The sequence below is a fragment of the Sminthopsis crassicaudata genome, chromosome 1, assembly GCF_048593235.1.
Source record: "Sminthopsis crassicaudata isolate SCR6 chromosome 1, ASM4859323v1, whole genome shotgun sequence".
Taxonomy (NCBI): Eukaryota; Metazoa; Chordata; class Mammalia; order Dasyuromorphia; family Dasyuridae; genus Sminthopsis; species Sminthopsis crassicaudata.
In genome coordinates this window covers 627,320,857-627,348,294 of record NC_133617.1, presented here as the reverse complement: position 1 = coordinate 627,348,294, position 27,438 = coordinate 627,320,857, and the positions used below count along the sequence as shown (strand labels likewise).

The 27,438-nt window shown below is 51.9% G+C and overlaps 4 protein-coding genes and 2 long non-coding RNA genes across 22 annotated transcripts; 2 read left to right on the top strand and 4 right to left on the bottom strand.

The window, feature by feature from the left end:
• Nucleotides 1-49: 49 nt before the first annotated feature.
• Nucleotides 50-2,294, bottom strand: PAGR1 (PAXIP1 associated glutamate rich protein 1). 3 transcript variants are annotated; one of them, XM_074282755.1, is made up of 4 exons: nt 2,164-2,294; nt 1,014-1,537; nt 611-693; nt 50-424 (listed from the first exon to the last, which is right to left on the bottom strand). In XM_074282755.1, the coding sequence occupies exons 2-4, from the start codon at nt 1,511-1,513 to the stop codon at nt 225-227; spliced, it is 783 nt and encodes a 260-aa protein (XP_074138856.1). In that variant the 5' UTR covers nt 1,514-1,537; nt 2,164-2,294; the 3' UTR covers nt 50-224. The 3 variants fall into 3 exon arrangements, with proteins under 3 accessions (XP_074138856.1, XP_074138854.1, XP_074138855.1); XM_074282753.1 differs by lacking the exon at nt 2,164-2,294 and adding an exon at nt 2,091-2,135; XM_074282754.1 differs by lacking the exon at nt 2,164-2,294 and adding an exon at nt 1,866-2,013.
• On the top strand, nt 408-22,410 carry LOC141551281 (uncharacterized). Of its 4 annotated transcripts, none has more exons than XR_012484820.1 (2): nt 408-510; nt 18,497-22,410. It is a non-coding gene; the product is annotated as an uncharacterized LOC141551281 (long non-coding RNA). The 4 variants fall into 4 exon arrangements; XR_012484821.1 differs by lacking the exon at nt 408-510 and adding an exon at nt 15,630-15,719; XR_012484819.1 differs by lacking the exon at nt 408-510 and adding an exon at nt 16,527-16,693.
• PRRT2 (proline rich transmembrane protein 2) lies at nt 2,696-7,216 on the bottom strand. Of its 4 annotated transcripts, none has more exons than XM_074282752.1 (4): nt 7,073-7,216; nt 5,067-6,002; nt 4,510-4,642; nt 2,696-4,131 (listed from the first exon to the last, which is right to left on the bottom strand). In XM_074282752.1, the coding sequence occupies exons 2-4, from the start codon at nt 6,000-6,002 to the stop codon at nt 4,121-4,123; spliced, it is 1,080 nt and encodes a 359-aa protein (XP_074138853.1). In that variant the 5' UTR covers nt 7,073-7,216; the 3' UTR covers nt 2,696-4,120. The 4 variants fall into 4 exon arrangements, with proteins under 4 accessions (XP_074138853.1, XP_074138852.1, XP_074138851.1 ...); XM_074282751.1 differs by having other exon boundaries at nt 5,067-6,065; nt 7,073-7,190; XM_074282750.1 differs by having other exon boundaries at nt 3,326-4,642; nt 5,067-6,065; nt 7,073-7,190.
• On the top strand, nt 7,193-10,991 carry LOC141551282 (uncharacterized). 2 transcript variants are annotated; one of them, XR_012484822.1, is made up of 3 exons: nt 7,193-7,699; nt 7,792-7,906; nt 9,314-10,991. It is a non-coding gene; the product is annotated as an uncharacterized LOC141551282 (long non-coding RNA). The 2 variants fall into 2 exon arrangements; XR_012484823.1 differs by having other exon boundaries at nt 7,236-7,906; nt 9,314-9,489; nt 10,785-10,991.
• On the bottom strand, nt 8,313-14,250 carry MAZ (MYC associated zinc finger protein). Of its 4 annotated transcripts, none has more exons than XM_074282748.1 (6): nt 14,151-14,240; nt 13,024-13,110; nt 12,060-12,904; nt 11,650-11,713; nt 11,189-11,360; nt 8,313-9,480 (listed from the first exon to the last, which is right to left on the bottom strand). In XM_074282748.1, the coding sequence occupies exons 1-6, from the start codon at nt 14,184-14,186 to the stop codon at nt 9,317-9,319; spliced, it is 1,368 nt and encodes a 455-aa protein (XP_074138849.1). In that variant the 5' UTR covers nt 14,187-14,240; the 3' UTR covers nt 8,313-9,316. The 4 variants fall into 4 exon arrangements, with proteins under 4 accessions (XP_074138849.1, XP_074138847.1, XP_074138846.1 ...); XM_074282745.1 differs by lacking the exon at nt 14,151-14,240 and adding an exon at nt 9,886-10,125 and having other exon boundaries at nt 9,361-9,480; nt 13,024-13,939; XM_074282747.1 differs by lacking the exon at nt 8,313-9,480 and adding an exon at nt 9,886-10,125 and having other exon boundaries at nt 14,151-14,250.
• On the bottom strand, nt 15,055-25,978 carry KIF22 (kinesin family member 22). 5 transcript variants are annotated; one of them, XM_074282740.1, is made up of 15 exons: nt 25,042-25,683; nt 23,709-23,829; nt 19,942-20,137; nt 19,603-19,730; nt 19,337-19,491; nt 18,936-19,145; nt 18,540-18,770; nt 17,927-18,089; nt 17,660-17,777; nt 16,739-16,907; nt 16,363-16,528; nt 16,207-16,271; nt 15,436-15,657; nt 15,289-15,348; nt 15,055-15,210 (listed from the first exon to the last, which is right to left on the bottom strand). In XM_074282740.1, the coding sequence occupies exons 2-15, from the start codon at nt 23,788-23,790 to the stop codon at nt 15,151-15,153; spliced, it is 2,025 nt and encodes a 674-aa protein (XP_074138841.1). In that variant the 5' UTR covers nt 23,791-23,829; nt 25,042-25,683; the 3' UTR covers nt 15,055-15,150. The 5 variants fall into 5 exon arrangements, with proteins under 5 accessions (XP_074138841.1, XP_074138842.1, XP_074138840.1 ...); XM_074282741.1 differs by lacking the exons at nt 23,709-23,829; nt 25,042-25,683 and adding an exon at nt 25,836-25,978; XM_074282739.1 differs by lacking the exon at nt 25,042-25,683 and having other exon boundaries at nt 23,709-25,020.
• Nucleotides 25,979-27,438: the final 1,460 nt, after the last annotated feature.

The window sequence follows — 27,438 nt, the reverse complement described above, 5'->3', positions numbered from 1 at the left end:
CTCCGCCGGACGAGCCTCCGCGGCCCCGGAGCGGAGGGAAGTGCCGAGGCAGAGTGCACAGTCTTTATTCAGACACTTAACTACTGGTATAAAAACCCAGAACGCAATGCGCGGGACAGACCCCCCACCGAAACGCGCTCGGCCCCCACGCTTCCTCGGGCTCCCGGGCCAGCGGCCGCGAACAAGCGCGCGCGCCAGGGGGCTTCGGGGGGGAGCCCCCGCCGTCAGTATTTCCTCTGCCTCAGGAAGAGCCCGCCTCCGCTCGGTCGCACTGGAGTGCTCGAGGGCGAGGGCTCCTCGGAGTCCAGGCTGAAGAGGTCTCGGCCCGTCCTGAGGATCTGCTCCTCCAGCTTCTTGTGCCGCTTCATGTCGGAGAGAACCTTATCCAGGCGGGCCTCGCGCTTCTGGCTCCGGGCCGAGCTCCCTAGACGAGCGCACGGGAGGGGAAGGCTGAGGACCCCGCGCCTCGCGCCCACTTGCGCCCGGGGCTCCGGAGGGCCAGCAGCTAAGGTCAGTGACACCGACTCCACCGCGGCCGGGGAGCGCCACACCATGCCAGGTCCTCCCCCTCCCCCCCCACCCCTCACGCGCCCTCTCCCCAGTGCCGTACCTGGGGTACGTCTTCTGTCAATCAGGGAATTCTTGGGCGTCATCGGCTCATCATCAAAGTCAAACTCTGTGGGTACGTGCGGTCTGAGGCGGACGAGAGAGAGCGCTGAGGCAGCTTCCGCGGTTAAACACCCCGAGGAGTAGGGGGGTCGCTTTCTGGGTCTCTCGGCCCCTTCCTTCCCTCCCTGCTCGGTAGCTCCCTCGGTCTCCGGCCCTTCGCTGGGGATGCTGAGTCCTGCTTTAGAGGAGTGGGAGTCCCGAGAGAAGACCCGGCCTCACGTCCTAGCTGAGGACCCCCTAACTGCGGCTGCCTCAGCTCCCTGCCCTGCACAGCCCAGCCCCGGCGCGAGGCCCGCCCGCAGGTGCTCACCCCTCTCCCTCCCGAGCCCGGCCGCCGCACTCACTTTTCCTCCTCCTCCTCCTCCGCCTCCGGCTCCTCGTCGGACTTCTCCTCCTCACTCTGGGCCTCGGGAGTGGGGGGCCTGCGGGGCAGGATCTCCGCCCGCAGTTCCAGAGTGCCCTGGCTGGCCAGCAGCTCGTAGAGCTTTCGGATTTCCGCAGGGGGCGGCATCCAGGGCTCTCCGTCCCGGGGGAGCTCTAGCTCCTCGTCGCTGCAAGGCACACACCAGTCTTTTTTCCCTTCATCTTCTTCGTCTTCCTCCTCCTCTTCCTCGGACGTACCTGCCGGTTCTACCCGAGCCTCTTCGAGAGCGGGCTCCTCCGCTTCCACCTCCACCTGGACTTCCTCCCCGGCTCTTTCCCTCCCCTCCTCCTCTGCCTCCGGAGTCGAGTCCGTCCGGGAAGGGGCCCCGGCGGGGTCTTCCACAGCCAAAGCCTCCAGGCCGGACGTCACCTCCCCTTCCCCGGGCTCCAGCGCTGCACCGGCCACTGCCAAGGACTCCATGGCCCTTGGGCCAGGGTCCTGGCGCTGCAGGGGAGGAAGCCCTAAGTGACTGACAGCTCAGGGAATCGAGGGCCACCGGGACACTGGTCTGCCCTCAGGGGGAGGTAAGTCAACAAGGGGGCTCCCCCACCCCAAAGGAAAGTGCAGGAAGGGAGGGGTCTCCAAGCTGGCGGCGAAAGGGTTTGCTGCACCCCTCCCCTTTTCCCACCCCCAGCCCCGACTCCCACTTCTAGGACTTCAACATCAGCCCCGGGACTAGGGAATCTCACAGCGCCTAGGGAGGAAGTAGTTCTTTACAAAAGCCACGCCTCCACCCCCAATTTACGAGACCGTCTCGGGAGAGGTCACACACCTAGACTAGACGAGTCTCCAGCCTCTCCCCGTTTCCCCCCGGGAGTCACCGACAAGCCTGGGGGGATGGGCCGGCGAGCGAGGAGAGTCCACGCGCGCGCGCGCTTCTCCCACGTTAACTCCACCCCCTCCCCACTCTCCGCCCCAGCGACCGCGGCGCGCGCATCCACACGCCTCCCCGAGAAGTCTATCTCGGGGCCAACTCCCACAGCCACGCGACAGCTACCCGCATTCCTGTCCCTAGCGCGAGGAGGTCCGATGCGCGCCTAGCGCGGCCCCTTACCCACCCCCTTTCTCACCCCAACCCCAACTCGAGCCCTGGTAGGCGCGGCCCAGGAGATGAGGCAAAAGCTCTGTGATCCCGAGGGTCTGGCGCCTGCCAGGAATTAAGATGGCCGCCACGGCCGCGCGTGCGCACCGCACTCAGCATGCGCTTGGCGTAGACTCGTTCGTTCTCCCTGCGCCGTACGCTCCACTCCTTCCTTCCGTCTCCCCTCCCCCTTCCGAGAGACGCGATGTTCTGAGGGTCTTGAGAGTAGTTAGAGATGACGGGCCATCGTTCGCTTCTCTGTATCACTTTAGGCTTTGCAAAGCTGCTTCTTCACCACCACTCTAGGAGGCAGCCAGTGCATGCATCTACCCATTTTGCAGATGAGGGAATTGAGACTCGGAAGAGGGGGCTGCGGGGGACCCGGCTGAATTATGGGATTGGGATGTGCCTAAGATCACCTAGATGGGTGGGGAGTGGGGGAGTGGAGCTGCGGCGAGAGGGAAGAGCCCTTGGTTGGAGCGGAGGAACAGATGGACAGAAGAAACCGAAGGAACAACATCTCATGCACAATCTCAAGTTTATTGGTGCTCAGATTCATGCAGCATCCTCCATACAAAATGGGTGAACAGTAAGATAATTTTGCTGGTTTTTTTTTTTTTTTTTTTTTTTTTTTTAAGATTCGTGGGGTTTTTCTTTCCACGCTTTTTTTGAGAAAAAATCTACCAACTGGACCGGGTAGCTCCCTACCCCCACCCCCACCCTCTTGCCCCGCCTCGTGCGGCAAAGTCGCCCTCGTCCCCTTAAAAAAAATCCATGAGGACACGCCCCTTACAAGCCCAGGCTTCCAGCTCAGTCGCTGGGCATTTGGTCCGATTTTTTGGCTTTTTTTTTTTTTTCTTACAAAGCACGTGAATGGCACAACCCTCCCCCTATAAATAAACGAATACATAAATAAACTGTTAAAATCCTCTCCTTTGGGCAGCCAGGGGAGGGGGATGCGGACCAGGGCACAGCGCCTGGGTGATTCGCCTGGGCCAGCACGCGCCCAGGTTGGAACCACCCGCCCCAGTTACATTCCCTCATGCGTGGTACGTAAGACAGGCATCGCAGACCAAACAGCAATGCACCCCAGGCTCCCTCCCCCCACGAAATTAGGAGATTCTCTAAGGCCCACCCCCCTCCCTTTCCCTCATGCCCCTCAATGCAGCTTTCTCCCCGTACTCGGCTTCACAGGGAGACATTGGGAGGATAGACATTTAGTCTGCTCCCAGGAATCGTCTTTGAAGAGACTGAACAGTCAGAGAGATAGGCTGGGGTTGTTTTTGCATATCATTCCTGGGAGGATGTCTTCACATCTTTCCCTTTCCCAATTTGAACTGGGCAAAGCAAAGCCTCTGTCACCCCCTTCTTGTGAAAGAAGGAGAGCCGGCTCTCAGAAAGGTGAGTCTGTCACCTGGAGGCGGGGACCAGGGTCCCGGCTCCCACCCCAGCCCCCACTTCAGTCTATTCGTTTTTTGTAGTATGCTCAGGGGAGAGGCAAGGTGAGAAATGGAGGCAGGGAATGGAAAGGGAAATGAGAGAAAAGGCTAGATTGAGACTGGGAATGACAAAATGAGAAGAAAAGAGTTTGGGAGAAGGCTATGGAAAAAGAGGAAGAGAGGCTGAGAATATAGGAAGAAAATAAGGAAGATGAATAAGGGAAAGGGAGATGGGGAAGGAGTAAGAAAAGGTGGACAAGGAGGTAGAAAGAAGGAAAAAGGGAAGATTGCAGGTAAGCAGAGAAGGGCCAGGAGAGATGAATGAGGTGGGAGTGGGGAGGGAGAGGAGAGGAAAGGAGTACTGTAAACAAGGCCCTGCTCCAGCTCCCTGGGTCTCCGAAGGATCAAGAGCTGCTGGTGGGGCCCAGCATTAGGCCTCACCCCAGGAAAGAGATGGACCCCTGGTAGTTCAGAAGAAAAAGTCCGAGGGGCACAGGGTAGAGCTTCTCATTTAAATACTGTTCAGAGGAGAGAAAGGGATGGGAGGGGAGATGTTGAAGTGGGGAGGGAGAGAGACAGATAATAGAGACAGAGAAAGACAGGCAGACAGATACAGAGAAAGGACAGGCAGAGAGAGAGGGAGATGTTGGTGGGAGAGATAGAGAGAGCAGGTACAAGTTAGTGATGTTGGACCTCCACGAACAACCAGTTCCACTTTTCCTCAGATCTAGTTCTATTTCCACAGAGCCACAGTCCTTCAAAGAAACCAATCCTTCTCCACCCACTCAACTCCCTTAACTAGAAACTTCTGGGTTCTACCATAATCACCCACCATTTGCCCAACCTTCTTCCCCATCCCCATCTCCGCTCCCCAACCAACTCCAGTTCATACTCACATCCAAAGTTGATGACACAGGAGGCAATGATGATGAGGATCCCGCCCACCAATGCCACGATACTCAGCAGCTTGGCCACCCTTCCCAAGCGATGAGCTCCATCCACATCGCCCTGCTGTAGACTGTTCCGAGACTGTCCCCAACAACATTGGGGATCACGGTGAGGGTCAGGTAACCCAGTGTGAAGTCAGTCAGAACGGCAGTCACGATGTGTAGAGAGAAGAGGAAAGAAGGAGAAAAGGACAACAAATGGTCACTATGAGGTAAAAAACTTTTTCTTCCCCTTTCCCCTCCCTGGGAAACAGAGGCTCTTGGAGAAAGCCAGGGAAAGATGAAATCAAAGGAGAGGAATAGAAGGACAGATCTAAAGGGAGAGGCCCAGGATTTTTTGAAGATGCGGTTCTCAGGCTCCATGAGGAGGCGGCCCAGAAATAAATGCCCTCACCCAATTCCCATCTCTGCTCCCCGGGTTTTCTGCATCAGGCACCTGGAGAGCACTTCACCTGAAGTATAAGGGAGCTAGGATAAAGGAAAGGTAAGGATTCACAAGGACTCACCATAATGGCATAAGCAAAGGCCACAATGTTGACTGGCCACATCGGGCAGAAGCAGGATAGGATGGCGATGATGATGTAGTCACGTGGCTTTGGGGTCCCTTCACCCCCCTCCACTCCTGGCCCCCCCAGCAGAGAGCTGGGCTGGCGGCTCAGACTGCCTCTGGGAGAGCCAGGCTTTGCACCGTGCCCCCCAACTCCCCTCTCCTCATCTACCAATTGCTGGATCACCTTTGGGGGTGCCCCATTGGCTGGAGGGCCTTTGGGTGGAGGAGGGGAGTGAGGCCGAGGACTTGTGCCTTTGTCCTCCTCTCCAGCCTTCATGGGCACTACCGCCCCATTCTCTTGTTTCTCTATCAGGTCCCCCGTTAGGTCCTCGGGTGTTGCCTTTTGGACAGGAGATGTTGGCTGGGAGGCTGGCCTGAGGTCAGGGACTGGTTCCTGCTTGGCCCCCTGAGGTGCCTCTGAAGGTCCTTTGTTGACTTCTAGGCTTGGGGCAGACTCTTTGCTCCCTTCTTGGGGCGACTCTTTGCTCCCTTCTTGGGGTGGCTCTTTTCTCCCTTCTGGGGCTGACATAGACTCTTTGTGGGTTTCTGGTGTTATCGGAAGGTGGGAGTCTACTCCCGGGGTCTGTTCTGCTAATGAACTTCCTGGGTCTGGTGTGGAGTCTGTATCCTTGGCTGGGTTTGGGGTCCCTTCTGGTACCTCTGAAGTTTTTGTTGCCTGTTCAGGGGAGGTCCCCACTTCTGGGCCACCCGCTGATGGTCTGATGGAATCTGGAACCATTTGGGGGCTTTCTGTGCTGTCCTGGGCCCCGGCTGGAGTCTGGGGAAAGGCAGTCTGTGCTCCAGGAGCAGCGGTTCCAGTCCCTTCGCCTTGGGCTGAGGTGCCCTCCTCGTCCCCCTTCATCTCTGTCCCTTCAGAGCCACTGGATGCCATCTTGAGATGGGAGAGAGGAGGGAAGGACAGTGGGGGGAGGGGAGAGAACAGCAACAGGAGATCCTGGAATAAGAGGAGACACAGCTGGATCTGGGGAAGAGAAAGTGTAGAACTCGGAGCCCGGCAGCCTCAGCTGGATCTGAATGGTCAACTCTGACTGAAGAGGGGCAAGGTGGTGGCCAAATGTCGACAGACTGGGGGAGGCCGCCCCGGAGGTCCGCGCTTCCCTCTGAGCTTGAGGGCAGGCCAGCAGCTTCGGGCCGGGCCTCCTTCCTCCCCGACGGGGCAGCAGTGAGTGGGGGCGGCGGTGGGGGTGAAGGTGAGGAGATGGCTGCCTGCGGGATGCTCAGAAAGTGAGGCTCTCCCTCTCCGCTGTGCTGGAAAGAGAGGGCTAAGCCTCCGGGGACAGGAGCGGAGAGCGCCTCCCTTTCGCCCCCCACCCCGTCTGCAAGGCCCCCTCCCCAGTGTCATCCGGGAAGACTCCTCCGCGGCGGGGCTGCAGAGCCGCACGGACAGACGCGGCCGCTGACTGGCACAAGCGGCAGGCAGACAGGCAGCCACCGCCGCCTTGCCTACCAAAGCCGCTCCCGCCGGCGCGCCGAGGAGCCAGGCAGTGCCCGGAGAGGTGCCCTGCGCTCTCCCTCCACCCCCTCCAGCTGGTTCCCACCTCCCTCTCTGGTAGCGCTCTCGTCCCTTTTTCCTCCCCGACTTCACTCCAGCTCAGACTGGTGGTTTTTTTTACTGCGTGTGTACAAGAGCCCCCTCCCCCGGGGAAGGGGAATCCCTTATTTCTCTCCAATCCCTTCTCCCAGGGGAGCGCCACCCCTCCCCCCGCTGCTCTCCCCGCAGGCCCCCAGTGCCTTTACATTACCTTAGCATCGCGGATTCCCGAGGACCCTTCCCCCCCAGTCACCAGCCAGAACCGAGTCCCTCCTTCCCCCCCCCCGCCGGGACCCCGCATTCTTGCGCGGAGGCTCCATCCGCCCGTGCACCCCACATTCACAGAGTGAATCTCTCCCACTCTGGCCCCACGGGTCCCCGGGGCCTCCCCTCCAGCACCCTCCGCTCACCTGCTCTTCTTTTCCCAGAGCCCTGGGGGCTGCTCCTGCCGCCGCCGCCGCTGCAGCAGCCGGGGAGCAAGCGAGCGAGGCAGCGAGCTAGAGAGCGAGCGAGGCAGCGGCTCCCCCTCCTTCCTTCCACCCCGCCTTGTGCGCGCCGCCCCCGCCCCCCTGCACTCTATCGCCTCCCCTCCCATCCCGGACCCGGGGGAGCCTCGCGCGCCGGGGCCCCGAGTTACCCTGGCAACCAGGAGATTGCTTCGCCCCCCCCTCCTCACCCAGCGACCCCCCCAGGTCCTCGCGCCCCCTTTCCCCTCCCCCCCCCGCCCAACGGTCACCGAACTTCCCCTCCCCCCTCCCTCAGCTTGAAGGGCTGCGGTGCGGGGTGTGAGACCAGGCGGGAGAGGCTGGCATGGGGGGAAGGGGAGAGGAGCCGGGGCCGTGTCCGGAGAGGGGAGATCGGCTAGACTGCGGGATGAGGGTCAGGGTGGTGGGAGAGGGAAGGGACTCATGGGGGATCGCAAGGAGAGAGGGCCCCGCCCCCACCGCTCACCCCAGGTGGACCAGGGGCAGCCCAAAAGGGCAGGGAGAGTAGGGTCCGAGAGTGTGCTCAGGACATGGGAAGGAAGGTCTTGGGAGGTGAGGCGCAGGTAAAGGGGCTGTGGAGGAGCACCTCGGGGGAGGCTGGTGAGCCTCAGGGTAGATCAAGGCAGGAATTTGGGTGTCAGTAGGGGCCGACTGCAACCTGCCTTCTTCACTGGCCCCACCCACCCCCGGCCCTGGGGCGCTCAGGCTTTCCCCAGCCCTGCCACTGTTCCAGCTTGCATCGATGACATGACTTTGCAGGTATTTGACTGTGGGGTCCCAAGATAGGCCCTCTGGCAGGGATGCTGGGGGGAGCCGGTGCTGCCCGAAGCAGAGCCGCTAGTGTCTAGTGGAAGCCTCCAATAGGGATTAGCTGCTCGTGGGCAGGGATTGCCCCCAGAGCCTGCTAGCCAGACTCGGGATCCTCCCTGCTCCACCCTGCATCTGGGCTGTAGCCACTGGTGCCCTCCACTGAGGAGGGACAGGAGTCTGAGATCAGGGCCCAGAGGAAGGAAAGAAATAGACTCTGGGGTCCTGTGGGTGGGAGCCAGCAAAAGGCAGAGTCCTTTTATAGGGACTGTGCCTGTGACTCCAGGTTGATAGGTGTAGGTATCCGTGTGTGATTGAGAGGATAGTGAGGTAAGAGACAAATAGCCAGAATCAAGTATTTGTTTTTGTTTAAAATTTATTGTAATGGGGTCCGCAAAGGAGGGGGTGAAGGGTGGGGAACATGCAGGGGACACAGGAACACGATGTCATGGCTAGGGCCACAATTTCTGTTGGGGAGAGGAGGGGGAAAAAGGGATAAAAAAAAAAAAAAAAGAAAAAAAAAAAAAGGACAGAACTACAGTTGAGATGAGAGGGGATGGGGGAAATACTGCTGCTGCATTCCCCCCCTGGGAAGCACCTTTATTTTTCTGGCACCCCCCCAAAAAAACTATCCTCTCATTCTGTCCTTTACTTAACCCTACTCCCCTCCCCAAGGTCCTGCCTCTTACTCTGCCTTCTCCCCAAAATGTTTTATCCCCTTAATCACCCAGTCTTCGTTATGTTACATTCTAGAGGAAGAAGATTAGGGCCAAGGACCCCAAACAAACCCCCACTTGTGACTCTTAAGTCCTTTACTGTTTGCTCCTCACCTTAACCTCTTTCTTTTCAAATCTCTCTTCTCCCCACACCCAGGACAGAATCTTTCATTTCCCTTCTCTTTTCCTCCATACTCTTAAACCCCTGCCCTCCCCTCCCCCCCCATTTAAACAGCACCAACTCCCCAGGGATGGGCAGCAGACAGTAGGTAAATAGGGGATTGGAAAGGTGGGAAGGAAGAGGACTTTTAGGGAAGAAATGTTCTTGAATCCCTGGGAGAACATGGGAAGGGCGATGGAGAAGAGAGGGCAATGAGACACTGATATGTCCTCTGTCACCCCTGAGATCAATCTAGGGGGCCCCCAAATCACCAGAGGAACAATGGGATTCATATAGGGAGGGGAGAGAGAGAAGAGAAACAAATGTTTAAAATCTAGCGAATTCCCCTAAGAAAACATTTCTTCACTCCTTCCTTCTGGTGGCTCCTTGGTTGGTGAGGGAAGGAACTGAGTTGGTGGGAAGGGGGTGGGAGAGGAGAGAGGGGACTGAGGCCTTTCCTCTATACCCCAACCCCCACCTCAGGGCTCACCAGGGCTGTGAGGGAAGTGGCTGAGAGCTCACAGGGACACCCTCTGCCCCAGAAAGGGAGCCCACAGCTGTGGGGGTAGCTGCTGCAACTGCTGCTGCCGCCGCCGCCGCCGCTGCTGCTGCCGACGCTGCTGCTGCCATAGGACAGACCTCACCTGTACCTGCAGCAAGTAGGGAGGGGGGGAGTTGGGGGGAAAGAGAGGCAGAGTTATCAGTGTGGAACCTGTGGCCAAATCTTTGTCCCTTTGTCCCTTTGTCGCTTCCCCTCTCTGCCTGGGAAGCTGTTTCTTCTACCATTCCCTCCCCTGGGACACAGCCGTTGCACATTTCCTGCTCCCTCTCCAGAGGTTTGGGTTTTCACTTTTTAGCCTGAATTCTTTCCCTTGGAGACACTTCAAAAGTTCTCCTCAAAGACCCTCCCTAGCCCAAATATCCTCCCTAGCCTATATTTCCTAGTGACCTATCCTTGCCCCTCTGGGCCTTCCTAAACTAAGTACCCCTGGGGTCCTCTGATCCCCTTCCACCCCTCACCTCCCATGCCCCACCAGCCGTGCGCCTCGCCTTGCCTGGTGGGTGCAGGGGTTCCCCTCAGCAGGTGGGCTGCGGCGGTGGCGGTTGTGGCTGGGGGGCGTCTCCAGGGACAGGGGGTGCGGCCCCCCCGAGGTGGGTCTGCATGTGGCCAGCCAGCTGGGTAGGGGTCTTGCAGTGCACGCTGCAGAGCTTGCACAGGAGCCGGTCGGGCCGGGGGGCCTGGAGCCCGTGGTCCTTCACCGCATGGACGCGCAGGTATGCCGCCGTGGTGAAGCCTACGGGGTGACCGGGATGGGGACAGGGACAGGGGTCAGCTAAGTGGAGACCCCGGAGACGGGGATGTTCTCCTAGGTTGGGGACTCGCTTCCCCAGTATAAGTCAGGTCAGCTATGCCCAACAACCTGGGGAATGGCTTTCTGGTAATGGTCTGTCCTTCTGCCCAGAAGTGGGATTATCTTTTCATTTCCCCAAACTTGGAACTTTTGTCTGCTCAGTAGATATTTCTTCCCAGATAGCTGTGATCTCTTTCCCCAGGACCCACAGAACTTACTCTTCCCAACTTGGAAAACCCTCTCCAGAGGTGGCAGGATTCCTAGTTACTCAGGGCATTTCGTCTAAGTGAATGCATCCTTCCCCAGAGACGGCTGTGTCCCCCAACCCCCCAAAACCTAGGGATTTGGTTCCCAATTATTAAAGAAACTTACTCCATTTAAAGGAAGCTTGTTCTACTTAAAAGTAGAGTTGCCTGCATTATCTCAATTGCAGGTCTTCCATCACCCACCTCTCAATACAATTACAGTTACTATCACCCAGAGGGTATTCTCTGCCTGGTATGTCCTTCCACAAATGGTATTTGTTGCATATTCTTCCTTAAACCCTGTTGGGCCTATTATATCCAGTCAACTTGTTCTCAGTGGATTGTTTCCCTTTGCAGAAGCGGTTGCATCCTTGGTTTCTCAAGACTGAGGGAAACCAGTTCCCAATTTCCCATGAAGTTTGTTCTACTTGGCTACTTCTTTTCCAGAGGCAACTGCATCCCACCCACCTTTTCTTCACTAAGACTTAGAAGATGGGAGCACCATTTCTCTGCAATAAGCCGTGTTTTCTCCCTTACAACATAAATGTAGTTCTTCAAACTTTAGATCTTTTAATAATCTATTGTCTCTCCCTAGATGCAACTGTATTCTTTTCATCAAAGGGGAAACTAATTGATCCTTTGAACTGTATATTCCCTTCTACCTAGTCTTGCAGATCTATATTTTTATCATGGAATTCAGCAGTGTAATGGGCCCTTTGCTATTTTTTCCCACAGTCCCTTTCAGTCCCTTCACTCCATACCTTTGTTGCAGAGCTCGCAGACGTGGTGAGGTCCCTGGCTGTGCACCTTCATGTGGTCGGAGATGTAGGCTGCGCTCAGCATCTTGCCACATACATGGCATGGCACCTTCTCTTCATGCCGCACCGTATGTGCTCGGAGTCGGTCCTTGGTAGCAAATGCTGCTTCACATGTCTGGAGTGGAGAAGTCAGAGAAGTTAAGAGGCTGTTAAGAGAAAGGGGATGAATACAGGGGATGGGGCGGATAAAAGTCAAAGCCCCAGAAATGTGGAGTATGGGATCTTAGAGCCATAGGCAAATAGGAAAGAAGAGATTAGTCCTTTAAGAAGGAATAAGAATTGAATTAAAAGCCAAATAGAAATAAGAATTCTGAGAGAATGAGATCTGAGAGGCTGTCTGGATAGGTAAAAAGGGGTTTGGTTTAAATAATGAAAAAGGTAGCAGTACATCAAGGTCTCCATACCGCACATTTGAAGGGCCGTTCTGTTGAGTGCACCTGTCTGACGTGGCTGTTGAGGTGGTCTGGCCTGGGGGAATTTGTTAGGGGAAGGGGTTAGGCCTTTGGCCTTAAAAGTGTGGGTGATCCTACTTCCCCTACTCTATACTGTGTTTCTTCCCCTTAGAGTGCATTCTTTTTTTGAAGTCCAGCCAACTGTTTACCCAGCAAGTCCCTCCCCTCATGCAAAACTTCTTCCCACTGTGAGGTCATCCCTTTTTGCTTTTCTTGAGGTCTCCTTTAGGTGAGACCTCTCCCTTTTGCCCTTAACTACCATGAAACTACCTTCTCTCCTCCCCCATCCTTGGAAGCCACCTTTGCCTGATGGGCATCTCCCCCCTCCCCCCCTCCCGCCGGTGGCCCATCCCTGTGCACACCGGGAAAAGCTCTTGCCACAGTGGGAGCAGTTGTAGGGCTTGTGCACAGCGCCGTCATGTGAGCGCACATGGTAGCTCATGCGGTCCTTGCGCTTGAAGCGCTGCTGACAGACAGGGCACTGGTACGGCTTCTCATCAGAGTGTGACAGCTTGTGCCGGTTCAGGTGGTAGACATCCCGGAAGGCCTTTCCGCACATCTCACATGCATGGTTCTTCCGGATCCGCTTCCCAGAGGCTGTGGTAGTCACCACGCCGCCTCCAGCAACGCCAGCCCCTCCACCCCCAGCTCCCCCTTCACCCCCACCCCCACCAGCTCCGCCCAGTGTCGCTGGCACGCTCAGGAGGCTCAGGGGCACCATGGTGGGCATCCTCATAGCACCTGGGCCAGCCCGCCCAGCCTTGGCACCCGTATGGATGGCTTCATGCCGTCGAAGATTATAGCCGTTCTTAAACTCCTTGGCACAGAGGGCACAGATGTATGGCCCTTTGCTCTTTGATTTCTTTTCCAAAGCAGTAGCTACAGGAGCAACAACAGCTGTGGAGGTTGGGGCAGCAGCAGCTGTGGCAGTAGCAGCAGCAATTGTAGCTGGAGGTGCAGCTTCAGGAGCTGGTGCGGAGGTTGGAGGGGGTGGTGGAGGTGGCGCAGGGGGTTGTTTCAGGGCTGCTGTGTCCACTGTGGAAGCTGTGGCAGTAGCTGGGGGGGCGGCGGCGGCTGCAGCTGCAGCCGCGGCTGCTGCCGCCACAGCAGCAGCAGATTCTTGGGCTGCAGCGAGGACAGGGAGGAGGTCAACCTGGAGGGGCTCAGCAGATGGGGCCTGAGGAGTCGGTGGGGGGGCTGGGGCAGCCTGAGAGGGAAAGAAGGGAATAGAAAGAACATGTGGGACATAAGCATCCTGCTCCTCAATTTCCCAGAACCCGCTATCCTGTGTACCCCCTCCTCCCACAACCTCCACCTGGTACTCACCTGGAATGGACTCTGGTTGCAGCCCTGGGATGCAAAGAACCGGGACTGAAGCTCAGCCCCAACCTGCAGGGGATTCTGGGCGTGACCCTGAGGTGGGGGAAAAGAGTTCATTAGATTGCCAACCCCCCTGGAATCCAGTCCCAGTACAGGGAATGGGGGGGCCAGGAGGGTGCAGGGGAAAACAGGAAACATGGCCTCCAGCCAGTAGGGTGTTAGGAAGAGAGGGAGAGAGTACTTGGGGTAACGACCCCTTAAAACAGGTTCTTGAGCTCCCTGGATTAAAAGTGTCATATAAACAATAAAACTGGAAAAAAGAGAGTAATCCTCATCAAAGTGCCCGTCCCCTTAATTGGGGGGGAAAGGTCAGATCCCCTTGGGGGGGAGATGGCCCCGTAAATTGCCTCCAAAGTGGCCAAAAGGGCAGTATGCTCCGGAAGAAGGGATAAGCAAGCCAGCGAAAGCCGGGTGGTGGTGGCCAGAAGCCCGGGGTTGTGGGGTCAGCCCCCCGACCCCCCTCAGTGGCACACCACTCTCCTCACTGCAAGAGAACAATCGTTTTTGACCTGGGGAGGCCGCCTCCCCTCATTGTTGAGGGAGCGCGCCGGGCAGTGGGGGCTGGGGGACAGTCACATCCACATCCCCTCCCAGAAGGCGAGAGGACCAACTGCCACCCCACCCGCTCGGAAGGCTGAGGCGGAGAGAGGCAACGCCCCCTAGGCGGGAGGGGGAAAAAGTCCCCTCAGGTGGGGAGCAGGAGCTGGTGCAGGAGCCGAGGGGGGGGGCGGGGCCGAGGGGCAGGACCCGGGAAGGGAGCGGGAATGGAGGGCGAGACGACGCGGGAAGCAGCGCGAGGCGGCGGGCTGGGCGCCCGGTACGCTGCGGCGGTTGGAATCCCCGGGGTGGGTGGGGGGAGGGGGGAGCGCGAGGGAGAAGCCTCTGCCCCCGCCGCGCGCGCTCCCTCTCTGCGCCTCGGGGAGGGAGGGAGGGAGAGGAGGAGGGGGGCAGCTGCGCGCGCACCGGGCGCGCGGAGGGGGGGGTGGAACGGAAGGGAGGGAGGGGGGTGTAGGGAGGGAGATGGGGTGGGGGGGAGGAGAAGGCGTGGGGGGTGGGGGGAGGGGGGTTGTTACCTGGAAGATGAAGCTGCTCCAGTTGCCTGGATCCATGGCGGAGGGAGGGAGGGAGGCAGCTCGCGCTCACCCCGGGGCGGGAGGAGGAGGTGGGGGGAGGGGGGACCAGAGGGAGGAGGAGGGCGGGCGGGAGGCGCGCGGGGCGGGAGGGATGGGAGGAGGATGGGGGGGGGAGCGGAGCACACACTGCGCGCGGGGAGGGCGGGCGAGCGGGCGGGAGGGGGGCGCGAGGACACACACACGGAGTCTCGGGCAAGCGCGAGCGCGGGCGCGCGAGCCCAGGGGGGAGGGGAAGAGAGAGGGACACGGGCAGGAGGGGGAGGGGAGGCGCCCAGCTGCCCCGGCCTCCGTTAGCGCGAGACCCTCTAGACAGGAGCTGATTGGCCTAGGATGGTGCAGGTGGTGGGCACGCGGGGGATGGGGCGGCTCCCCCCTCCCTCTACCGAGTCCCCCCTCCCCTCTCCGCCAGCGGCCGTTATTCCGCGCGCACGCGCATAATGTCGCTGCCTTGGCTGAACGAGGAGCTGGGGCGCGCGCGCAGCGATGGGAGGGGCGAGGAAAATCCTAGGCACGCGCCTAACGGTCGTCGCCCTCCAGGCCTCACTAAAGTATTTTGCCGCGTTTCGGCCACCGTCCCTCCCCCCCAGGAGTTTATTTACAATTGTCGCTCTTCCCCTCCCCCCTTCTCCCTAAAAGATGGCGGCTGTTGACCCTCCCTACCTTTCCCTTGGAGAAAAGGAGACGAATGTTAAATTGTGTTGGAAAAATAGATCATTAGTCCCCGCGCTAGAGCGACAATGACACTACCCTTCAACATCTCCTCTCCCCCACCCCCGGTTCCGAGGACAGATGCGCAGATGGTGGACTCCGGGAGACCCCCTCCCCCCAAGAATCAGGCAGAGGCGACTGGACAAAACACTCTATTTACAAAACCCTCCCTCCCCCTCCCGTAAAACACGGACAGAATGCAGGGTCTCCTCGGGTCCATAGGAGGCGGCGCTCAGGCATCCTTCCGGGACAAAGCACTGAAGCACTCGGCAGCGAAGCTTAGGATGTTGGCCTGGGAAAGGAGAGTAAAGGATATTAGAGCCGCTGCCCGGCCCAGCCGCCCCCACCCTTGCCCAGCAGTCTACAGTACCTTCAGAAAGGTGGCCACCTGCTTCTCGGAGATACCTTCCACTCGCCCCAGGTCCTCCACCTGCGGGATATATAAGAGCATCATCCTGCTCCAACAGGCTCGCCTCCCCTCCTCCTCTTCCTCCTCCCAAGCCGGCCCCCGCCTCACCTCTGCAAAGGGGCCGTGCAGTTCCCTCCAACCCACGATAAGCTGGGCTTTCTTCTCTCCGATGCGCTGCAGCTTCCGAAGTTCCTTGGCGGAGCCGGCGTTGAGCAGGCCCAGGATCTTTTTGCGGCTCTCCGCCAGTAGGTCCGGAGGCACCTGAAGCAGCGCCAAGGTGGTGCGGAGCCCCTCGGTCGGCTCTTCCTGCTGCCCGCAGAGCGGCTGGGGCTGTGCCGGTCGGAGAGAGGAGGCTATGTGGGGGATCTCCTGAGGCTCTCTGCAGGCTGCAGGTAGGCAGCCAGTACCACGTGGAGGGGCTGGCCAGCTTCAGCCTCCCTTTCCCTTCTATCCCACTCTTCTCTGGCGTAGGATTGATTATTGCCAGAACACACCCCATCCATTCCCACCCCAGCCTCAGACCTATCCTAAGTCAACCCATCCTTCAAGAACCACCCTCCATGAAACCTTTGAGAGCAGGCTGGTCTAGCCCACTCAGCTTTCTCCCTTCCCTGAGCTCCCTTGGCACTTGAGAGTACCTCCCATTTGGCAATTATTTATGTCCCACCTCCTGAGATCTCTACTTTTATCACAGCCCTTGGCTAGTGTTTAATTTTTCTTGTATTTACACTTTTCACTTCCATTAACTAGATACTAGCCTGTGGAGTTGAGGGCTAACTCATGTCCATAGAGAGTTGAATGTCAAGGGTTTGCCAAACAAGGTGTCTTGGCTTCTCATATTTCACAAAGCTAAGCACCCAAACTTCCAGGCTGTCTTACCTTCCTTTTCTGGCTGTCTTTCTGCAGGACATTGGTCTTGCTTTGGGACGTTGCCTGCTCCTGAACTAAAGGTGAGGATTGGAGGCAATAATTGGGTCAAAGTAGTTCAGTTTCCCTTGCCCCATCCAGAACTTCCCCATCCAGAACAATCCTTACTTTGCCTGAAGGGTACAACCCTATTCAGAGGTTTAGTCATAGGCACTGTTTGGGTCCCCATGGGAAGGGAACCTTGGGGAGCTGGGGAACCATTCTCTTCCTCCAGTTCTTTGGGCTTCTGATTCAGTCTGTTGGCTTCCAGCTCTTTATACTTTTCCTTCAGCCTCTGTGAGAATAAAGGAAAAGGGTGATCCAGTGTCAAACACTCAAAGGCCTGATTTGTTTCTCAAGGGACAGAGCAAGTCTGTCAAAAAAAAAAAAAAAAAAAAAAAAAGGTCCAGCATAAGGGAACCAATGAGGGCAAGATGGAAACATATAACAGGACACAGAGGTAAGGAAAGCTTCAATTTAACCTTGAATTTTCTCTGATCTGTACCTGAATCTCTGAGTCCTTCTCTTTCAAAGCCTTTTCTAGGGCTGTTCGCTCTCTTCGTGGTGTGCTTAAAATTGAAGCTCCTTGGCTTCCCCGGGAATCCAGAATTCGGTCTAGGTTTAGCAGGCGCTCTTGCACAGCTGGTTCTAGAGTGTTCAGCTGCTTCAGGGGGCTAAGAGGATAAAGGCTTCACTTTTCCCTTCTTTCTCTTTCATCATTTAATAGCCAACTACCTCCCATAGCTCAATTCTCTATTTTCTCACAATTCAGTAAATACAACAAATTCTAGTGTCAAAAACACTAGATCCAAGATTCTGAAGGCCTCATGCAATTTATTATGCAGAGTTAAAAAAAAAAAAAAATTAAAACTTGTCTTTTTCTAGTGTATATGCATTTCCCCCCAAATTCAATATTCTCAAATTCTTCCTCTGTCCTTAACTAGCTCATGTATTGGGATCAGAGGCATCCTCAGCAAAGTCACATTCTGATGTGTATAGTCTAGATGGCTTTGCCATGTAGATAAACCATGGAAAAAGTTGTTGGATTTGATATCTTTAACTGCAAATTCGGATAGAACTTGTACCCAGACCAATCCCTGAATGCTTCTTGAGACAGCTGACTTAAGAATGTTATTTTCAATGTCTAGCTATCATGACAGGGTAGGACAGAGATAAAGAAAGTTGGGGTAATTTTTCAAGGCCATAGCTCAACTCCCTTTTTTATGACAAAAAATGCAGATAGCCACAAATATTGCACACGTTTTCTGAATATTTTACACAGCTTTAGGAATCAAATATATCTACAATTCTAAATGTATTATTCTCATTTAGGAAGAAACTTGCCCTGAACACATCATTGTTATGTGGGAGAGAGGATATTTGAAGGAGGGAGGACCAAATGGATGTCCCATCCCTTCTATCTCACCTGAGTTTGGAACAACTAGGTGGGGGCTCTGGACTACTTGTCCCATCTTCCAATTCTTCCTGTCTTCTGGCCCTCTTCGTTTCTGGAGGGTCCATCAATTCTTTTTGGGCCAACTTCACTGGGATAAAAGTTACACGGTGAAAAGGATATCATATCCATCTATCTCTTTGCTTCCAACAGCCTCAGCAAGACTATATAATACTTGCTCCTTAAGGTCTCAGATTCTTCTCTCCCTTTCCTTCCTTGTCCCCTTCTCTCCAACCATACCTCTCTCACCAGAAGGCTGAAGACTCTTATGGGTGAACGGCCGGTTGATCACTTCTTTGGACCTGGAGGCAAAGTTGAGTGATGTGACTGTATCAAGGTAGAAGCGCCTCTCTGGAGCAATATTAGCAATAAGCACACTGTGGGCTGAACCTCCGAGAGAGTCCTATGAAAGACAGGGAATGTGAGTCAGGACCTAGGTATCCTATCTTCAACCACAGTTTACACCTATTTCCAAACTGCCATTACTCCACATTGGTTATTCTCAATCCTCAGCTTGGTATAATGGAAAGAACACAGGTTTGCAAGTTAAAAGACTTGGTTGGGTTCTACTCTTGTTTTACTGTTTACAACACATTTTTGACTTTGGACAAGTTACCTTATTTCTGAGCTTAGTTTTTCTTCACCTGTAAAATAGGGATGCCATTTGATCCACTTATCTTAATAGTTACTGTGAGCTTCAGAGAAAGAAAGTAAAAATATAAAGTGCCATACAAATAAAAGGGGTTTTTAATACAATTGAGAAACTTCGTCCCTCAAGAAGAAATCAGTGTCTTCTTTTTATATTTTTAGAATGGGAACCCCAGGAGACCCTTATGTCCCAGAGCCACCTGACCTGCAATAGTCTGGTAAGCTTGCTGTCTCTGTAGGGAACACGAGGCAGGCCCTGGTTCAGTGCATCTACCACCTTGCCCAGCACAAAGAGGGAGGCATTGATGGCTCCACTCTCCTTCAGTCGCAAGCCCTGGTTGCCTGTTCGACGATTGTCCTCTGAACCAGCCAGGTCAATCAGATAGAGTTTCCCTTCCCGCTGCCGGAATGGGGCCGTGCGTTCCCGCTGTTCCACCTGTATGTGAAAGGTTACTGAATGAACAAAAGTTCAGAGGCCTAGTTCTGGGTCCTCTTTTTTCTGTGCTGCCTCTACTTCTTACCACCCATCCAAAACCCAGATGGATTCTTTATTCCCAACACAGAGACAGCACTATTTGAATCTCTTTTTCTCCAAACGCACTTTGACCAGAAGCACAGCATGACTTCGAGAGGAGCGCTGGTTAAGCCGGGTGGCTCCTACAGTCCGGTTTCTGCTGGCTGGAAGGAAGTGTTGCTCAAAATCAGTGAAGGAAGCAATAGGTTTTTGGGTGAGCCCAGGGATCAAGATGTTCCCCCATCGATCTTCTCTGATCACTAAGTCCCCTGAAGCTGGGGCAAGCAGGTCCAATACCTAGGAAACAAAGAAACAAGGCAGAATGCCTTATATGTAGCAGTCTGCCAGCTGGGTCTCACTGCCATCCTAACCCACTTTCTCTAAGATCTTGAGTTTCCCACTTAACCATTCTTTCTGTTCCTTCAAGAGACCCTTCTTAATTCTCCTGTCTGTCCCAAATTCCTACCTTAATCTCTCCTGACTCTTACCTTCTCTTGGTAGATTTCCAAATAAGACATGGAGACAGCAAGAGCCCAGGGTCGCCCTTCAGCACCCTCCTCCCAGGTAAGCTGCAAGAGGTCTTTGAGGGCACGAGGGATAACTCCAGGATGCTCTGGGCTGCCTAACATTGTATATGTCTTCCCTGTAGGAAGAAGACAAGAGGAAACAGTAAAAACTACTGGCTCTCTGACAGCCTCATTGTTTCCTCCTGCAGTCTACACAAAGCCCTGGATCCATTCTACTCTTCCCTAACCTGCGCCTGTTGGACCATAGGCAAGCACACTGGCATTCTGTCCATTCATCAAGTGGCGCAGGATGGGCTGGACAAAGCCAACATAGATGTCCTGCTGAGTGCTCTTTTCCCCATAAAAGGCATCAAACCTGTAAGCAGAAATATGGGAGTAGGATAAGCCAGTTAAAACTATAAAAGGAAGAGGGTATTGGATCTACAGAGATGAGATATGGTAGCAGGGGTATGTGCATGAAGAATAGCAATAAACATGGTCAGCAAAGTAGTCCCCACAGAGAATGCCAATGTGAGGATACAATGTGAGGAAGCAGTAAGATTACGAAAGGGGCCCAAAGCCATTACTGGTATTTGAGTGTCTCTTGACTATTTCTTCCATTGGCAATTTCCAAGGAGCAGCTGTCTAGTCCCCGGACACAGGAGCTCTCACTGGTACTGCTGTCCTCTTCCACAAAAGGCCTAAGTCTTACAGCCACACGAACTCGTGCTGCGGCGGGGCGCCGGCTGGTTCTGCCTTTGCTCAACTGGTTACGTGTAGCACCTGAAGAAAAGAATATGAAATATCTGAATACTAGGATTTAATGTTTTCTCCCAGCACTTGTCTTTTGATCTTTGGATGAATTACCATGTCCTCTTTGGGTCTGTTCCTGAGGGTTTACCCTGTGTGACCTCTAAGATTTCTCCCTGTTCTGAAATTTAAGCATATATGTGGACTTTAGAAAATTATATGAGTACTATTATAAGATACTTTTGGGGAATAGTCAATAGAAGAGAGCAGTTTACAGAGTAAAATACAAAGAGATACAGTGGGAAATAAAGTGAGAAAGCTATGTTAAAATAAAAAATAACCTAATTTGAGATAGCCTGGGGAAGCAGAATGCAGGGTTTATTTACTTATTTACTTTATTTTTTTTTGTAATATGAAGAATGAAGGAGAGGGGAAAATCAAAGTTGATATTGAGGATTCAGGCCTCAGTAATTAGAAAGATGTCAGTAACAGCAACAGAGGAAGACAGAAAAGTAAGCCGATTGTAGTTTTAGATATGTTCAAATTGGGGCAGCTAGGTGGTGCAGTGGATAGAGCACCAGCCTTGAATTCAGGAGGACCCGAGTTCAAATGTGACCTCAGACACTTAACACTTCCTACTTGTGTGACCCTGGGCAAGTCACTTAACCCCAGCCTCAGAGAAAAAAAAAAAAAAAAAAAGATATGTTCAAATTGAGAAGCCACTGGGACATCCAGGTGATGTCCAAAAGGCATTGAAGATATTTATCTAGGACTCAGGAGAAAATCACAACAAGAAATATAGATTTGGGAATTATATGAAAGGAAGGCAGTAGCTGAAATATATGAAACAGTTCAATTTTATATCCAATCCCCTTTTCTCTATATGCTGAAGTGTTTATCTTTGTTATTAAAATTCATAATAAAAAGGTGACACTATAACTTACAATGTATAGATGAGGAAACATGGAGCAATTTGACAGTGACTTGCCAACTGTCATACAACTAGTAATAAGCAGTCATGAGAGGTCTAGTCAGAAGAGCTAGGTCTGCAGTCTGGCTCTGCAAATTGCTTCACTGTCCTGCAGCATCTAATTCCAGTTTTCTTTCCAACATACCTATCTCCTTCTCTTGTGATAGCACAGAATGTTACTGGAATACACATGATTATTTTATATCATTCTCTGTTAGTTTCCTTGGTCAGAAGCTGGGCAGCATGGTGCAGCAGGGACATTGGACTGAGTACTAGAATAAGCCACCAACAAAATAATCAAGTCTGACAACATGCCACATATTCCATACCCACAATCTCACCAATTTTACAAAGATGTGTTCTAACATTAAAATCCAAAGCTCATTCCAGTTCTAAGATTCTGTGATTATAAAAACATAAAAATTAGACTCCCTCTTGATGACTAAATAAAATCAAAAATGCCTTCTCTCCAGTGGGTAACAATCTTTAAATCATGAAAAAAAGAAACATTGCAACAGTTAGATAACAGAGATGAGGACTAACAAGAGAAACATCACCATTAATTGTAACTTCTAGTGTGCAAGTGTATACTACAAATATTTATGGATGATAAATACTTAATACTATCTTCCTGGCAGCAGAATTACCAAATATGCATTCACAAATAATCCCATAGATATACCACTCCATATTTCTGACTCCCACTGAAATGGTTTACAATATATTTATACAGCATTTTATAATCTAAAACATACTCTGTCTTATCAGATCTTTACTAAAAGCCGGTGAGATAGGCAATGCAAATATTTCCATGTTTTCCATATTTATAGGAATCAAAAATTATTAAGTATCATAATTCAGACTTAAGGTTTTTTAATTTACCATTTAATGCTCTTTCCACTAACTCACATTGCCCAAGAGTTAATAAGAAGGAATAAAATGGCCTGATATGTTTTTCACCTCTTAAAGATCTCAAGGGTCCATGGGCAAAAAGGGATCTTGTATTATACATTCATTTTGGTCATCTTTGGCTTCACCAGTCTCACCTTTTGACCTTTCCTCACCTTACTTTTCAGCTTTATTTTGTGTTTTGTCTTTCCACATTAGATTATAAACTCTTTGAGGGCAAAGTCTTCTTTCAGTATTTGTATCTCCAGTGGTTAACACACAGTTGGCACTTCCATGCAGTGTTTTAAACTTAAAGTAATACTTCTAACTTGAAAAAAACAAAATTTAGTTGACACAGGTAAATCTAAAGCAAATCATAACCATTCTGTTAACATAACAAATGTCATATAAGACTTACTGTGATCAAAATAAAATTAATTTCCTATGACTATTCTAGTAATGTCTCTCTGAACTTGGCTACATTGGTTGGGATATCCTATTTCGAATATCAGCTTGGCAGAATCAGTTTGTGTTCCAACTATGCATGAGGAATTTGGTTAGATCTTTATTGAATGCAGGTGTGATGTAGCAGAAAAATAGCATTTTGGAATCAAGACTAGATTAAAATATTTTTTTCCTTGAGACAATTGGGGTTAATTAAGTGACTTGCCCAGGGTCACAAAGCCAGGAAGTGTTAAGTGACTGAGGCCAGATTTGAACCTAGGTTCTCCCCACTTTAAGGTTGGTGCTCTATCCAACTAGCTGTCCCTAGACTCAAATCTTGATTGATAGTAGCTATGTAACAAGCAATAATACCTCTTTTGAGTTTTACTCTACTCATCTAGAAAAAAGAAATCAAAACACTCTGTATACATCATCATAGTGAAGAAAATGCTATGTAAAACCATTAGACATTAATGCATTAAGAAATGAAAAAGATATGGTTTGCCTTCTCTGAGCTAGTAAGCACTAAGAAGGATGAATTGATGGGTTCCTGAATAAAGTCACAACAAAATACATGCTCAAGAGTTTGATCCATCCTAGTCCATTTGGGAAATTAAAAAAAAAAAAAAAAAAGTAAACTTGGGCAAGTCACTTCCCCTCAGTTTCACCCTTCCACTTTATGGAATGGTTATGGGGACAAAATAAAAATAATATACCTGTGACTTCATTGGCACAAGAAATCCCTCTACCAAAACAGGCCTGTACCTCCTCTGCAAATTAATAGCTAAAAATAGCAAGCATTTAACAGTTTGCTAAATACTAAATCATCTTATTTGATCCATCAAAACAATCTAGTGAAGCAGGTGCTATTACCCCAATTTACAGATGAAAAAAACTAGGAAGTGGAAGAAACAAGATTTGAAATCCAGTTTTGAAGTCCACTGCTCTATCCACCATACCTCTAGCAGGGTAGTGGCTAAGATTTCTATTTTCTAGACTAGAACATTATCAGATTAAGTCAATTGCCCAGGATTACATAGTTGGTTTATGTTATAGATATGACTTTGACCTTAGGTTTTCCAAGCTTTGTAGGTGGCTTATCTACTCTGCTAAACTGCCCCTTATGAACAAAATAGGAAAACAAAGGGCTGGGAAGGACTAATCAGAAAATATTTATTAATGTAATTGTTAATTGACCCAAAGTGGTTATTAAAAACTTGTTGTCCTCCTTGTCCATAACTTTTTCATCTCCTTATCTTTATTTTCTTCCTTTTCCAGAATCCAAACTACCAGTATTTTCACCTCCCTTTCTTCCAGGATCCAAGAAAGTAGAAATTACAACCCCAAAGACTTTCCTCGGAAGCCTCTCATCATCCAGGGTCATGAAAAGAGGTCTTGGAATTAGTTTTGTTGTCTTGATGATCTTAAAAAACAAATGAAAAGAGAAGGCAAGAGAAATACAAGAAAGGGAAAAGGAAGTCAGGGAAAATTATCTCACTTAACCAAGATGCATAAATAGAAGTCTATACAAACAAGTAGAAAAGGATTGAAGGGAAGCAGCTGACAACTTAAGCCTCACTTTTACTTAACTGGTCAAATAAAAGCATGCATACACATAGTTAGGTACTGGGGTACTTTTTACTCAAAAGGAAATAGATGGGAAAAGGGAGGAGGATAGATTAAGGGAAGGATTAGTCCTGAACAAAACAAACTTAGTAGGAATGTACAAAAAACACTAATAGCCTTTCTTTGTAGTGAAGAAGTGGAAACTGAGGAAATTTCTATCCATTCCCAAATTGATAGATAAGTGATGGTATAAAAATGTGATGAAAATCTACTGTGCTTTAAGAAATGATAAAAGGGATGATCGCTTGCTTTCTCTCTCTGTCTCTCTTTTTAGTGAACCAATTGGGGTTGTAATTTAAGACACGTTTGAGCTCAGGTTCTCCTGACTTCAGGTTTTACTACTACTGAAATGGATAGTTTCAGAGAAACCTGGAGAGGCTTTTTGAATTGATGTTGACTGAAGTGAGCACATACATTTATACAAGGAAGAGGTAACAACTGCAAAATTTAGAAAATGTGATCGCCAGAACTCATGAAGAAACTTGCTATCCACCTCTTGATAGATGGACCCAAGATGCTGAATGAGACATATTTTCTTTTGGACACTGTCAATGTCAGGTGTGGGGTTTTTTTTGATAGTTTTTAAAAGATACAAGAAACCTTAGAGATTAAGAGCCTAGACTATAAAGTCAGTCTCTTGATGTTAAGCTAGTCTATCATCCTTTTCATCATGCCAACAGGGCTCAAGATCAAGTTTTTAGAGTGGATTAGCATATACACACTTGGAATATAGCAAGCACTGAACAAATGCTTGTCTCCTTACAAAACCACAAACATCAACTGACTATAATTAAGTACTAAGTTATATGATGTGGCATATAAATGTTCCAGGTGATCAGTAGAAATGGAAGGTTCTAGAAAATCACCTGAAAAGGTCTCCATTTCCTCGGTTTGCAGTCAAACTAGGAGACAGTGCCCTAACAACAGGAGTTTCTAAGAGAAACCACAAACCCTGGCGGTCACTGTTGTGTTGGTAAGTTCACTTAAATTCCGAGCCTCCCATCCTTACCTCTAAAACGAAGGGGGCTCTTTTAGTTTAGCTTGTGAGGCTCCTTCCCATGTATCTTTCTCACTCGGATCCGAAGAGTAATCCTCTAAGTGACAACTTTAAGCCCCGACACACAAGCTATTTTGCTTTACGCATAGAAGCAACAAAATTATCGGACCATCCCTCGTTTTCGTTCGTTGCTTGTCAGTAGCCTTCCGTACTGATTATCTTCTATGCATCCCGCACGTATCTCGTTTGTACACATTTGTGTCTTTCCTATTGGGGAGTTCTCAGGGGCTTCCCTTGCCTAGGTCCCGGGCACTTACTACAGTGCTTGATATACATAATAATGCTTCCTAACCGACAAGTACCGGGCTCTTTACTGGGCACTTTCTCCACCCCAGCCTCATTTCTAGCTCCGATCTAATCCGCGATTCCCAATTCCTTAATCTCGCTTTCTTTGGGGGGGGGGGAGGGGAGATAGAAAGACCCCCTCCTTTAGGTTTCTGGGCAGTGGAGAGGACCCATTCCCCGCTTCTTCTTCCTCCGGCCCTCTCTTTTCTGCTCCTCTCCCATCCCAGCAGCTCCAAACCTTGACCCCTTATTCCTCCCTAGCTCAGAGGAAAGGATCCGGGGACGCCGGAAGGAGCGCGCACCGCGCCTGCGCCGGCACAGCGGGGCTGACCCCACCTTCCCATCCCCCACCCCGCCAGCTCACCCGCTTGGGAAACCGCAAAGAAATAACCTCGAGAGGCAAACCTCTACTGAGACAAGGATGGTCATCCTTATGCCACAGTTGCCCCGAGAGTCCCCACCTGCAGCAGCAGCAGCCGCTACCGCCATCTCCCAGGTTTCCACTCCGCAGTCCTAGCCGTCGCCGCCGCCGCCCCCCCCACCCAACTTCTCTTCCACAGAGGTGGTCCCTCCCGGAGTTCGAATTCCCCGGCGGCTCCGCCTCCTCCGGTCCTTTCCACCAATGGTGAGCGCCATACTGGTGGAGGCACCGGAAGGGGCGGAGCCACTCCAGCCTCCTCCCAGCTGAGACGTATTCGGCTTGTCAAATGTTCTGGTGTTGGGGTAAAGAAGCACTCTTCCGCCCTTCGAATCCCTGGACACTTTCAGACATCCTTCGAGGACCCCCAGAAGATGCCGTCCGCTGCAGACGCTTAAACTTCCGGCACCTGGGCCAGCTACAGCCCAGACTCTCCTGCATTCGCTGTCTCGTATTTTCTCCACGGACATCGCTGCAGCTCTCTCAGCCGTGTAGATGCCCCTCGGATCTGTATCCAGGCCCCACCTCCAGCTGCCTTGTAGACTTCCAAACTGCGTGTCCCCTGAACGTCCCGATTTCAGCAATTCCAAAGCAGAACTCACCATCTTTTCCTCCCACTCCTGCCCCTCCCTCTCTTCCAAACGTCCCCATTAAAGTCGCAAGCACCAACGTCCATCCTCGCAGTCCTCCTGGACTTCTCACCCCACCCCGCACCCAGTCCTGCGATTTCTGCCTGGGTAACTTAGCATCTCCTGCGCGCAGCTCCTCCTCTCTTTCCACTCTGCCATTCCCATGGAGCGCGCCCTCAGCTTCTCACGCCTGGACTTTTGCAACGTCCTTGCTGTCTGTTCTCCCGGCCGCAAATCTTTCCTCGCTCCTCTCCATCCTCCACGCACTTTCGAAGTGCAAGCCCGGCTCCGCCGCCTCTCCGACCCTTCAGTCACATCCTCCAGTACCAAACAAAATGCTCTGGCATTCCAGAGCCCTTCATAAGCTGCCTTTCCCTACATTATCAACCTCATACCTTCCCCTTTTCCCCTTCCTTTCCTTACTCCAAATGACGTGGGCCTCTTTTCCGTTCCTCCCAGCAGACGCTCCAGCTCCTGACTGCACGCATTGTTATTGGCTGTCCGTTCCCCTAGCCTGGGATCCTCTCCGAGTCTCCACCTCCTGGCTTCCTTCAAGTCCCACCTTCTACAAGAAGCCCTTCGTCCATCCTTCCTAAAACTAGCGTCTGCCCGCTCTAAATTACCCCCAATTTATTCTGCCTTTATCTCATTTGTACCTAGTTGCAGTAACTGGCACATAATAGGCACTTAGTAAATTACAACAGCCCATAATAAGGATACCGAAGATTTATATATCACTTTACCAATATCTCCTTTTATCTTCACAACAACCCTGAGAGGTAAAGTGCTATTGTTATCACCCCCATTTTACACTTAAGAAAACTGAATCAGGCAGAGGTTAAATGACTTGTCAGTAAGTGACAAGCTAGTAAGTTATTAAGGCTTGATTTGAGTTTAGGTGTTCCTAACTCCCGACCCAGTCTTCGATTCACTTCCCCCTTCTATTCCTGTCTATCCTGGGTAAAATTGTGATTTTACATAGTAGCGCATACGTGCAAGGTAGGACACAGGGCAACA

Coding starts and splice junctions, on each gene's coding strand:
- PAGR1 (XM_074282753.1), bottom strand. Junction 694..1,013: donor GAGGAGGAGGAGGAGGAAAA/GTGAGTGCGGCG, acceptor CGTCCGCCTCAG/ACCGCACGTACCCACAGAGT. Junction 425..610: donor TGACAGAAGACGTACCCCAG/GTACGGCACTGG, acceptor GCGCTCGTCTAG/GGAGCTCGGCCCGGAGCCAG.
- PRRT2 (XM_074282750.1), bottom strand. CDS start 6,002: ATGGCATCCAGTGGCTCTGAAGGGACAGAGATGAAGGGGGACGAGGAG. Junction 4,643..5,066: donor CCTTTGCTTATGCCATTATG/GTGAGTCCTTGT, acceptor TGTTGGGGACAG/TCTCGGAACAGTCTACAGCA.
- MAZ (XM_074282745.1), bottom strand. CDS start 13,314: ATGACACTTTTAATCCAGGGAGCTCAAGAACCTGTTTTAAGGGGTCGT. Junction 11,361..11,649: donor AACGGCCCTTCAAATGTGCG/GTATGGAGACCT, acceptor TCTCCACTCCAG/ACATGTGAAGCAGCATTTGC. Junction 10,126..11,188: donor CTGCGAGCTCTGCAACAAAG/GTATGGAGTGAA, acceptor GTCACCCCGTAG/GCTTCACCACGGCGGCATAC.
- KIF22 (XM_074282740.1), bottom strand. CDS start 23,790: ATGACCCTGGATGATGAGAGGCTTCCGAGGAAAGTCTTTGGGGTTGTA. Junction 20,138..23,708: donor GGATCCTGGAAGAAAGGGAG/GTGAAAATACTG, acceptor TCTTTTCTTCAG/GTGCTACACGTAACCAGTTG. Junction 19,731..19,941: donor CAAGAGACACTCAAATACCA/GTAATGGCTTTG, acceptor TTCTGCTTACAG/GTTTGATGCCTTTTATGGGG.